Genomic DNA, 12,714 nt, shown 5'->3' on the forward strand with positions numbered 1-12,714 from the left:
AGACTCTCCCTTCCCCTGAAGAACTCCCAATTTAATATTGGAGGCAACATGCTAACAACTATGTACAAATAATATATCTACAGAATAAATAGGAGAGAATCAAAAGAGGGAAGGCACTAAAATTAAGAGGATTAGGAAAATCCTGTAGAAGGTACATTTTTAGCTGGGACTTGAAGGAAGCCAGGTAGTAGAGAGAAAGAATATTCTAGGATTGAATATAGTCAGAAAAAATAGAGTACAGATAGAGGAGATATAGTGGATAATGAGACCTTCTAATACAAAGGTTCAGATTTAGACAAAAAGGAAAAGAAAGCAAAGTTTACAATCTGTTCTCTTAGTCTTCCTGTTGAGGTCTAGATTTGGGATACCTAAATGAGATTAGGGTTTAGTTGAGGTCTAGTGGCAGGTTTGGGGTACAGGGAGTCAAGCAAAGATCCCTTGCAACCTCCTTGGATTTGGCGCAAGGATACAGCGGTAAATGAGGTCTAATAGTGGCATGAGTCCCCAATAAAAGCATTTATTGGCCGAAGAGCTAGATTGATAAAAGAGGTTTATTATTGGGTTTGGAAGTAAGGAGATAGGTGAAGATAGAGATAAGCAGGGCACCGGACAAAGGGTCCAGTGGACAGAGGGTCCTCACATGGTTAGCATGTTTGGAATGTCTGCGAAGAGGGGTTCCCAGCGTGGCCTTTTTATAATAGGAGATTTAGCTTGAGGGGCTTTTGGGTGTAACCTCAAAGTTGGCTCAGATCTGAGTCAGGTCCGAATCTTCTATTGGAATTCAAAGGGACCAGGATTTGTGAGTCAAAGGGTAATTACATTCACTAGAAGGGGATGAGAATCTAGAAAGGAATCTTTCTCACATCATTCTCCCCTCAAGCAGTTGGAACTTAAATTCATTTAAGAAAAAAAAAGACATGGGACAAAGTCTCTTATTGAGACAGAATTGAGGATTTTCTCCTTCCAGGATTTTCCAAGTTCGGGGGTCCCCTCTTCATTTCATCCTCAAGCAGTCACCTCCAAAGGCATGTGGGGAAAAGGGACGCCGATCTCCTCTTAACTGATTCTAACTGGCAAGGGTCGTAGAGATTTGGGGGTTCATGCCAGGAGGTGAGGCATGAGGTGTGGGGTTTGGGAAGGGCAGCAGGGCATCTAAGGGGTGTTTGTCCCAGTCAGTCGTTCCCAGTCAATTGTTCCATGTTCTCCAGGCTGAAGGGCAGTTGAGTGTCCAAAGTTTGAAGCCCAGATCTTGGAAGCAGGTTAAAACCGGAGTGGCATCCAGGGTGGAGATGGAGGCAACAGGAAATGCATCAGGTCCCTTCTGTGGGCTGCCAGTAAGAATGCTGATGGCCCATCAAATGCTGGGAGCAAAAGATTATTTGTCTATAGTAAAAAGGGTTAAGTAGCCTAGAGTTTAGTCCTTTCACTCTTAATTTCCAGGAAAGCTAATTTCTCTGGGGGTTAGTATTAAAGGGCCGTGGACTAAAAAGTCAGGGTAGGCAGGAGGCCTTGATATCTACTAAAGATAAGAATGCAATTTAAGCTCTTAGAAATCTTTTAACTGTGTTGCCTTTCTTTAAAAAGGATTGGTTGCTCAATAAGCAAAGATCCTGAGGTCCCCCTCCCCCACACACTTTCCCCACTCTTATGGGGAAGGGGTGCAAAATATCAGCATTGTCAATCCAGCTTACTGGCCCCTGAGGTGTTGGGGATAAAAGGAGAAACAGGGCCAGACCCCAATTCCCTACAGGGGAGTAGGACACCAGGGGCAAATTCAGCCCCTGTGATGTGATGCAGTTTCTCCATTGTTCCTCCTGCTTGAACTTGGGACAGAGACTGGGGTCTCCTCGGACAGTTTCCAGGGCTCCACAGGCCTAAGTCTGGGAGAGATTTGTATTAAGAGGCACTTCTGCTCCACTACGAGTGTTTTTTCAGGAGGCAGAAGTTGCCCTGAGAAGAAAAGAGCTGAGAGTCTCAGGTTAAAGTTAAAGGGAAACCAACAAACAGGTATTAGCAGCAGAGTGGAAGAAACATCAAGTTTTGGACCCCGGAAAAGTTGAGGTGGTGGGTGGGTTCTAGGTTTCACTAGGTTGAGTTTTTTCAACTTAAAAGAGACAAGTGTGCTGGGTATGTTTTGGCTCACCACTTTTGCCTGAGGGCACAAGTGTTAATCAGTCCCAGGAAAGAAAAAAAGCACTTTAAAGGATGGACTTGAAAAAAGCACTTTAAAGGATGGACTTGTCCAGAGAGAGATTGGAATTCAGCTAATCTATTCAGAGTTCAGGTGTTGAGATTGAGGCATTTTTCTCAAGCCCACTGTTTGTCTCTGTACTAAGGGACAGCTTAATTCATTGCAAAACCCGAAAACTTTCTCATTCTATAAAGTAAACTTCCTAGACGTCTCTAGAAGGTGTCACAAAGGCCCTCCCAGAGGGCCGTTTGCCAAAAGAAAAAACAGGATTTTGTCCTCACAGCGTCCTATGAGCAACGAATCCCCCTGAAGACTTCTGGAGCCTGTCAGCAAGCTCAAATTAGCCCGGGAATTTGAGCCGCCTGTCATTATAGAAAGGCGATGTGGTGGGTTTGCCTCTGTGGAAACCTCCTAAGAGGGCCACTAACATTGAGGGCAAGGTAGCAAAGGAGAAGTGTGGTAGGAGTGGGTGTGTTCTCCATTTCAATAGCTCCTTGCTTAACTCTAGACAGTATGCATATTCTATAGCCCCTGGGCTCCTTGAGCCAGTAGTGTCTCTAGGAATGGGGGAGGGGGAACAGGGAACAAGTCTAGAGAGCTTGAGAAAAGCACAACAGGAAAGACAGACTTCTTTCCTTAAGGTGTTCACTGTGAATTCTTAAATGACTTCAGTTTCTCGCATTAATTCCTTTCTTGCTGCAGTCAAGGAATGAGGGGAGAAAAAAAAAAAAGCCATCTTCTAAAGAATTTAATTTACCTTGACCTGGAGTTTTATTCCCCAGCCATCATTCCAAAGGTCTTTCTTGAAGCTGCAACCTGGCCAGGGTTGGAGCCCAAGGGAAAAACCTTTTGTTGGCAGGGACATAGAATGCCAATCCAGAAAACAGAACAAAATGCGCTAAGAGCAAAAGGGACTGAGAAAATTAGGAGCAAGAGTTCCCACCTGTAGGATTAAGTAGCAAAGTGAGAGAAAGACACAGACATAACCTGGCTTACCTAGGTTATCTCTCCACAAGCAGCTGACAAAAGGTTTTAAGTAGTGCCCTGAGGCGGAAAAAAAAATGCGAGAAAAGTTTAAAATTCCTGTTTTTGTAGACAGCCTTGTGAGCATGCAAAAGCGTAATTCTGAGGCTTCTACAGTTAAAGGCTGTGGAGGGAGGGGCGTAGCTCTAACGCAGGATGACCAAATCAAGGAAACCTAGTCCTGCTTTCAAATGTTTGGGATGAGCACGCTTCCTGAGGGCTGGAAGCTGGGGCTTTAAGAGCCAGTAAGAGTCTGGGAGGGGCGCGGCTCACTTGTCCAGATTGCTAGCAAAGTTCCATTTTAAAAATTGGGGAAAACCTTTCTGGAGATTTGAGAAGATTAAGATTGAGTCCCCAATCTCCCCACTGTACAGTAACTCCAAGAAGGGGACAGGATAGGAGCATTTAAATGGCAGGTTACCAAGCCACATGGGAGAGGTCTGAAACAGGCCTTGAGTTCTACACTCCTCACTCCATGGAAGAGGGGGAGGAAAGGCCAGAACGAGGGCCGGGGAGGAAGAGATGCCATCTTACTCAGCCCCGTGCATCCTGACTGGAGAGGGGTCCTCTGGCGATTCCACCCAGGAACTTGAGGGCAGGGTAGCTCATCTAAGCCCCCAAATCTTGCTGGGAGAGCAACACCTGAAGGAGAGACTCTTATCCCTGTCCAGGAAGTAGCAGCCATGGGCAGAGACAATCTCTAAACTCACCCCAATTCAGTGACCTTTCTCCTCGTGGCTAGAGCCTGACCATTAGAGACTCCCTTGCATTTAACAGTGGAGTGGGAGAAGGGCTCAAACATGGCTCCTTTTACGTTTCTCTGGTTATCTCCCCAGAACAGATCAAAGAGAGCGTTGGCCTGGGACCCCGAGAGGGGTGGGGTCCCCAGAACAGCCATGTGTCTCCTTGGTCTGGGGGGGAGGTGTTAAAGAGACACTTCCTCTCCTGTCTCAGGGCTTTCTGGGTGAGAGAGAGAAAAGATTAGAAATTTGTTGAGATGCAAAGGAAGGGCCTTTAATTCTCGAAAAGGATTTGGACAGAGGGAGTTTCCTCAAGCAAAGCACCTGCTCCCGGAAAGATTTTAGAGACAGGGGAATGTCTAGATTGTGGACAGGTAAAAACTTTTAGTTTTCCAAATTCTTAGAGACAAAGAGCCGACAAAAGAAGGCCTTTTGTCAATCTGCAGCAATTCCTAAAGAATTGTGCCAGAGTTTAGAGCTCCCAACAACGACCCAAGCCTGACCTGAGGGCTTTGGGTGTCCACTGCAAGATAAGGAAAGAAAAAAGTCTTTTACCTTGTCCAGAATTCCGGATTGCCTGGTCCTGCTATCTGTAAAAAATAGCAGCCTTTTCACCTGAAATGGAAGTAGGGTGAGATGGAACATTCTCCCCACTATCTTTAGAGATAGAGTGAGCCGAAAGAAGGAACGCAGATTCTTCCTGGAAGAATACTGACCGAACAGCTCAAAACCCAGATTGGTTCTGAGTGCCCTGAAAAGGTTGGGTTTCAGTTTGGTCGCCAAATTATCTAGCTTCTGGTGTTCGTTTCGTCAGAGAACCAAATGTTGAGGTCTAGATTTGGGATACTTAAATGAGATTAGGGTTTAGTTGAGGTCCAGTGGCAGGTTTGGGGTACAGGGAGTCAAGCAAAGATCCCCTGCAACCCCTTTGGATTTGGCGCAAGGATACAGCGGTAAATGAGGTCTAATAGTGGCACGAGTCCCCATAAAAGCATTTATTAGCCCGAGAGCTAGACTGATAAAAGAGGTTTATTATTGGGTTTGGAAGTAAGGAGATAGGTGAAGATAGAGATAAGGAGGGCACCGGACAGAGGGTCTAGTGGGCTGAGGGTCCTCACATGGCTAGCATGTTTGGATCTGCAAAGAGGGGTTCCCAGCGTGGTCTTTTTATAATAGGAGATTTAGCTCGAGGGGCTTTTGGGTGTAGCCCCAAAGTTGGCTCAAATCCAGGTGGGGGCTGGGGCAGGTCCAGATCTTCTATTGGAATTCAAAGGGACCAGGATTTGTGAGTCAAGGGTAATTACATTCACTAGGAGGGGATGGGAATCTAGAAAGGAATCTTTCCCACATCATTCCCATTCCCTTTGAAGGTTCTCTCACCTAGGGAGGGAAACCTCCCTCATGTTTTTTCCCTCTGTTCTCTGTCAAAACATATTTAGAAAAAACTGGAAAACTCATGGCTCATAAAGCTTGATGAATGTTTTCTCCTTATTAAAATTTGCAATTTTGTTGAGGATAATATACCTCAATCAAAATCCAAATTATGGAATTCTGAACAACAACCTTCAAATATATTGAAGATTTAGAGAACCTCTCTGCTGTTCCTCAAATCATAACATATAAGCAAAATGCATATAAAATTTGCATTGGTATATTATTGTATCGAGGGAAAAAAAGAAAAAAATTTTTTCCAACTCCTAAATTACAATTTTACTCCAATTTGTCTGTCTTCATACCTAGAAATTAGATGGAGCAAAGAAATATATCTTATTGTGTTGTTGGTACACACAGAGTGACAATCAGGATAGATATTGTCGAATGCAAACAACTTCAAATGAGGTCTGTTTTAAATAGACCACTCCATACAATTAGTGGTTATAAGCCACATTGTAAATATAAAATGCCATATAAATGCATAACAATTAGAGAAGGAAATTAATTACAGTTAGTACTTGTACCTAACCAAGTTAAGTAGTATGATTAAAAAAAGGGAAGGGGGGAGCAGTGGAGGCCTTGGTTGAGCTGACACAATTAGCCAGATGAAAAGTTGTGTGTCAACACAGCTGTACTGTCAATTGTAGCAATAACACAGAGACAGCCTGAACTTCACACTTCACTAACTTGAAATACAAAAAGCTAAAAACAAATGTGCCTGTAAGTGTGCACAATTAGGAATAGAAGGAACAAAAAACAGGAGGAAAATGGTGTCCATTAACCTTTTCTATTCCCCCTAATCTTGACGTTAGACCCTGTAGTTTCATTTCTGACCTTTTCTTCCAGAGTTTACCTTTTTTTTTCAATCATAGTTTCACATGTTCACCCAGTACTCACTAGTTATAACCTTACATACAGTATCATCTAGTCTCTTATTTGTTTCAGTTTTCTCATATGTAAAATGAAAGGGTTGAAATAGACAATTTTAAGCTCCCTTTCACTGTATATTTTATGGTTTTAGAATCCTATGATTCTCATCTCATCATGAATTTCATGTAGGTTTTAAAATGTTTTAATATTTGAAATATCAATAAATAAAAGAATTCAAACAAACTTCCACAGTTCTATGAAGTGAAAATTCCTATTTGCCAGCTTAACAGATAAATTCCTTAGACTTTTCTATTTTAAGGCTTCTCCAAATATCGTACTTGATACTTCCCTTAAAAACATTCAAGTTTTTTTGAGTCAGGAGTCAATCTACTGCCTCTCCCCCTGACAAATGTTTTCTGGGCTTCTTCCCTAGACCTTCACACTACATTTAAACTTTTCATATCCTTACTCAGAAACAAAGTAACCATTTTCTGCATTCCATTCTATTTAACTGATTACATTTTCATACTCAAGACCCTGTTAGATTGTATTAACACAGCTCTGATATTTGGCAACAAAGTTGACCTACTTCTTTTTTAGTAATCCCCTAATTCTCAGAGTGTAGTTTTTTCCCAAAGGCAAAGACTTAAACTAGCAATATTCTAAAACCCTTTCAAAAGCTGAGGTCCCTCAACTTCTTACATTATTATACTAGATCTGATATCTTGGTATATGTACTCTGGCAAATACATACTCATTAAGAGAAAAGTTCTTGGAGGGCAAGGGTCCCGTTTGTTTTGGTTTTTAGTGTTCTTTGTATCCCCAGAATCAGCACTGAACCTGGTGCTTAATAAATGGTTGTTGACTGACATACTAACCTGAACACTTAGCCCTTCACACTATCCCAGATTCCTAGCTTCTCACTAGCCTGGTTTAAAAAAAAAAAAAAAAGTAAAAATAAATGAATAAAAACTCGACCTTCCACATCCTTAGCTCATGTTTCCGACGTAGTCTCCAAATCTCCTTCCATTAGAATGTTTTTGCTTTTCTTGGTATTTCTGGGTTTAACACGGTCCCTCGTTTATGACAAACTCTTGTTAGTCACAAACATTTATTAAACATCTACTATGTTCCAAGCTCCGAGAGTAACGTGACAACAACAAGACAGAGACTTCTCCGCCCTTAGGGGGCTACATTCTAATAAGGAGGGGAAACCACGTGCCAGTTCCTATGGGGTGGTCTTTCAGGGTCCCAAGTCTTTTCATCGGTTCCATTTCCTTTTCTAAAGTAAAAATAAACAAATAAATAGCTAATTCACCAGATCTACGGGCGCCTCCCGTTAAATTGGGTCTCGACAAACCCAAAGAGTCGGTCCTTTTTCATGCCTTCTTTCTTTGGTTGGCAGGAAGCATCCAGGGTCAGCCCAATTCCTTCTCCTCTCTTCCCCCCTCCCAAGCCTCAGCTCTCCCGGGTTCTAGGCCCTCCTCCAGCCCATCCCCCGGGTTCCTCTCTCCCTTCCCCCTTCCCGTCTTCCCTCCCAGGGCCGGAGAAGCGGGGCGGGGCGGTCTCGGCCGCGCCCCCTGGCGGCCCGGGGGGCGGAGCGGCGGCGGCGGGCGGAAGGAGCGCGGTGTCAGCACAGTGCCACGGTGTCTGCCGAACCATAGCCTCAAAGGGTCCCCCGGAGGCCGTCCCGAGTCCCCCTTCCCCCGCCGCCGTTCCCGGCATCCCCGCTCGGTCTCCAGCCGCCCCTCCATCTCCCTTCCTCCGTCCCTCGCTCGGTTCGTCCCGTCCCGCGCCCCACCGGCCTTCACTCTGGAGCGGCCCCGGCAGCCGCAGCAGGGGCGGCGGCGGCGGATCGAAGAGCTCTCCAGGTCGTCCCGGGAGAAGCTGCTGCAGTCCCGGGACAGGATGTTCTCCAAGTTCACGTCCATCCTGCAGCACGCCGTGGAGGCGGTAAGGCCGCGGGGTCGCGGGCAGCACGACAGGCCGGGGATCCCAGCGAGGCCTACCTGGCGAGCCCTGGATTCGGGGCAATGGCTCGGGTACCCCGCGAGGGTCGCGAGTTCGGCCGGGAAGGCCTCCTGGAGGCGAAGAGAACCACCTGGAGGGGCCAGGTCCATCCCGGCTTCCCTGAAGCTGGTGCCACAGTCCCCGGTCATGGTGGGGGAGGGGAGGAGGAAAAAAAAGAGGGTGACCCGGACTCGTGGTCCCGAGCTCGGCCCTGCGGGTCTGGACCCTCGGCGTCCTGCCTGAGGGCCCCCAGCCTCCTCCTCCTAAGCGGAGGTGGGCCTCCGTACACCTGGTCCTGGGCAGCCCCCCCTTTCTTCCCCCCCCTTACCCGGAGCTTCCTGGACCGTTAGTCTTCCCCTGGAAAAAGCCTTCTGGATTTATCCCAAACAAACAAAGAACCGAACCCCCAGGGCTTGTTTTCGTTTTCTAGAAGGGGAAAACCCCTTCTGGCTGGGCACCCCGACCTTTCTGGGCCCAGTGGAGCTAGACCCCTTTCTTTAAGCTCTTTGCTTCCCCCTCCCCCCCTCCAGCTCTTAGGTGCACTTGATTGAGTTTTGCCTTTCTGAACTGGGACTCCCCCCTTGGGGGAGGGTTTTTTAAACGTTGTATGGATTTAAACAATACTGAGCTTTCAGTGATGCCATCTGTTTCCTTTTTTTTGTCTTCTGCCTTTTCTGAATCTTTTCTTCTGTCCAGCAATTATGTTTACCTTTTCAGAATTTCTGAGACGTGTATATAAAAAGAGATACTCTCTAATAAATAGGGAGGGAAAGAAAAGTAGATAAATGAGCAAACAGAGCAAGGATTTGTTCTTTTAAAACAATTGGTTTATATTGAAACTGATGATATTCAATTAATTCCCCAACTTGAAATAGTTCTTGTCTTCATAGTCTAGTTCCGTGTTTATTTTTTAAAAATTGTTCACAATACTTGATTTTATCAAAAGACAGGATATTTAATTATAAATGTAATCTTTTGAATAGTAATAATCCTTTTACTGGACTCATTAACAAAACAAAATTTTAGAAATCATAGCACAACTAAATTGACAGGTTTTAGCTGTTTTGGAATCCTTGTGACAAAACGTGTACATGAAATCAAGAAGGAATGAAATTTTCAACAGTTAAGAATAGTATTTAAGCTGGAGAAGATAGGATAAAATTTAAAACTCAAGTACTATATAATTTATTATTATCATAGCATAATTTATTCATTTTCTGTGTTCACCTCTCTTAAGTTGTTTACATTTAAAATTCCTCCAATTTTGAATAGCAAGGCTTTAAAAAAAAACTTTATTATGGTATATTCTAGGTCATGGAAATAAGAGATCTGTCATTGTTTCAAATTATTCATTTTAACTGAAAATGTTTTTTGCATCCATAAACTATCTCTTATGATATTGAATTTTTTGGTTTGATAGAAATCAGCCATCCTTTTTTTCCTGTATGATCTTAGAAATTAATGTGGTTCTATGAATTTAAATATTTTGTAGAACTAATTTTAGTTTGGAATTAATGTTTTGAGCCAGTGTTGTCTCCACTGTTTACTTTCCTATGGTAACTAGATTTTGCTAAAATTTGCTTCTATATAAACCAAACAACTTTACATTTTTGTAATTTTTAATCTTATAGGCTATAGGGACAGGCCTGTGATTTTATTAATACAGAGAATTCTAAAAGAGAAAACTCCCTCTATCACTGTGTTTCATCATCTCTGCGACTTACATTGTCTTCCACGATCTTCTAGAGCTGGACTTCTTTAAACTTTTTCCACTAGTGATTCCTTTTTTAACCAAGAAATTTTTATGCTACTCCAGGTATATAGGTATACAAATCATACATTTACAATAATAAATCATAATTTCACAACCCACATATAATTCACAACCTCAACCCCATATGAAGTCTTGACCCACAATTTAAGAAGTTCTTCTCTAGAGCACAGAAAGTAAAGTGACTTGATAAGGATTACATAGTCAATATATGTTAGAAGATTGAAAAGTTTCTGGCTTTGAGCCCAGTTCTCTTCACTATCCTCTCATGAAATATTTTATTATATCTTAATTTGAGTCTTCATTGTGTTCACTATTTTAGTATGTCTTTTCTTTCAGTATTCAAAGAAGTTTCTTCCAGTCATCTTTTTTATCCAAACTCTACCAATTTACACTTAGAATATTTTTTCTTCATACAATAATCTCTATTCTTAGCTCATTCTATTGTTTTTGTGTTGTTTCTCAGTGTATAATTACAAGGTTTTGTGAAGATTATATGTATATAATAATGGAAAGTGGAATTATTTTTCTTCCAGTGCCTGTGCTGAATAATTTTAAAATAATTTTGACATTATTACTTTCCAGATTTCTTCATTCTATTCCTTCTCTTCAACTTTTTTTCTTCCTGTTTGCTAAATCATTAAGGTTGCCAAGCAGTTTGTGAACATACATTAAAACAGAGTTTGAAGTGGAAATTTTGCTTCTTTAATAAGTTTCTTATTTAATTTTATCTTAATTTCAACTAAGATATTTGCAAAGACCATTATTTTTAAATTTGCAATAAGGTATTCTATTTTGGATTTAGGTGAGAAATTCGTGTTTTGGGGGGAAAAAACTAATCCAATGACCAAGAAAAATTCTTTTAACAGAATTCCAGCCAGCCATCTTCTATTTTAACTAGCTTATGTGAACCTTTAAAACCCATCTGTTATACAAATGGACTCTGTTGCCAATAAATAGATCAGGTACACATCTGAGAAGTATTTTTAGATGATTTGTGGTGTGTGTCATTTAAAGAAATTAAAAGGGAAATAAATTGCCCTACTTTGACTTAAATTCCTTGCTAATTTAATTTCAGTTTTAAGGAGTATATTTTCCCATAAGGTAATATTTCTAAGACATTATGAAGGGGGATAATCATGTTTGCCTTCAATTTTTGTATAAAGTCTTATTTCCATCCTGTTAGATAAGAAGGGATTTTTGAGATGAAAAATCCCCAAAATATTAGTTTATGATTTAATGGAGCAGATAATGTGGCAAAATAAGATAAGAATATGGGACTTTGAATTCAAATCCTGATCCAGATACTTAATAAGGTAGGTGACTCTGAGCAAGTCACTTGACCCTGTTTGTTTCAATTTCCACATCTAAAAAATAAATTGGAGAAGGAAATGGCAAACCACTCTAGTGGTTTTGCCAAGAAAATGCTAAATGAGGTCATGAAAGTTGTATACAACTTAAACTGCTGAACATCAACAACAAGGATTTTAAAAAGTCAAATTCATAATACAGTAGTTCTGTTTTAAATATGTTTATAACTCAATTCTAGAACCATTTTATAAAATGTTTATTAAACATTGTGCTGTGGAGGCTAAACAATGGTGTAACCCATCACCCTTGCCTTTAAGGTTTTAGTTATCTTGGGGAAATGACCTATAAATAAACTCAGGTATTATATAAGGAAGCAAATGATTAAGTGTTATGAGTGCTGCAGACAATAAGTATTAGAACATTGAAGACAGTAGACTTGATCTAAACCTTAGAAGATTGACAGTATTTTAAGAGAGGGGGAGGAACATTAAAGGGCTAGGGAAAAGAAAATGATCCCAAGGAAAAGAAAGATAGGAAAGATTTTTTTTTTTTTTGAGAACTATTTGGTCAGGATAGGTCCTCTAATGGAAAATATGCCACCATTGTTTATATAAATTACATATATATACACACATATATATGTATTGTGTATGTATTGTTCACTTTGGTATTAAACATATGCTTATTAACAAAGTCAAGAATGTGTTTATCACTCTGAAGGAAACTCAAAATTTTTTTTTTTTGAAGGAAAGGTTATAAAAGATTCCCCACCTCTAGTTTCCATGTTTGGCAGTTGAATTTGTATAGTATAAAGCAGAACTCTAAATCTCAAATCACACTTCATTATTTTTTATTAGAAGAATAAAAGTTTCTATGCATTGATTGAGCCCAAGTTTCTAACTTATTACTCTTACATTCAAACAGACAGTTATAAGGGGGAGGAGATCACATTGGACATCTCACAGATAACTATGATATATGATCAGTGTAGTTGAGTTGCAAAACAAAATGTACTATGCTTAGTCCAAGGGGGATTAGTAATGAAATAGGTAGATTTACTAGGGAGTCATCTTACCTAACTCTTTATTTGAAATATTGAAAACTTAAGCTATTACTTGGACCTATTTAACCTTCTTTTTAAAATAAGTTGCTTGTTTCAAGTATCATTCTTAGGAAAGGTATTTACAAGGAAACACAGTTTTTGTTGCTTAGACTTATAGTAGAAGTGCAGTTTTTGAACTTTTTGTATTTCTTTTTGTTTAGCTTGTGGAAAAGATTAAGAGTTCTATTGATTGGAAAATTGATCTGAGACAATGCTGCCTTCTTTGATTCATCAGTTATTCTTTCTAAATCTGTTTAAAATT

At 41.1% G+C, this 12,714-nt stretch overlaps 1 protein-coding gene and 1 long non-coding RNA gene across 2 annotated transcripts in view; one reads left to right on the top strand and one right to left on the bottom strand.

Annotated features, from left to right (window-relative positions):
- Positions 1–533: 533 nt before the first annotated feature.
- LOC127551603 (uncharacterized) lies at positions 534–7,719 on the bottom strand. The gene is made up of 2 exons (XR_007951132.1): positions 7,577–7,719; positions 534–1,361 (listed from the first exon to the last, which is right to left on the bottom strand). It is a non-coding gene; the product is annotated as an uncharacterized LOC127551603 (long non-coding RNA).
- Positions 7,720–8,071: 352 nt separating this feature from the next.
- Positions 8,072–12,714, top strand: part of FHIP2A (FHF complex subunit HOOK interacting protein 2A) — a 42,883-nt gene continuing 38,240 nt past the window's right edge. The window contains exon 1 of the mRNA XM_051981493.1: positions 8,072–8,211. Coding sequence (XP_051837453.1) covers positions 8,167–8,211 — 45 coding nt within the window. The 5' untranslated portion in view covers positions 8,072–8,166. The remainder of the gene's footprint in view (positions 8,212–12,714) is intronic.

The sequence above is a fragment of the Antechinus flavipes genome, chromosome 2 (genome assembly GCF_016432865.1).
Source record: "Antechinus flavipes isolate AdamAnt ecotype Samford, QLD, Australia chromosome 2, AdamAnt_v2, whole genome shotgun sequence".
Lineage (NCBI taxonomy): Eukaryota > Metazoa > Chordata > Mammalia > Dasyuromorphia > Dasyuridae > Antechinus > Antechinus flavipes.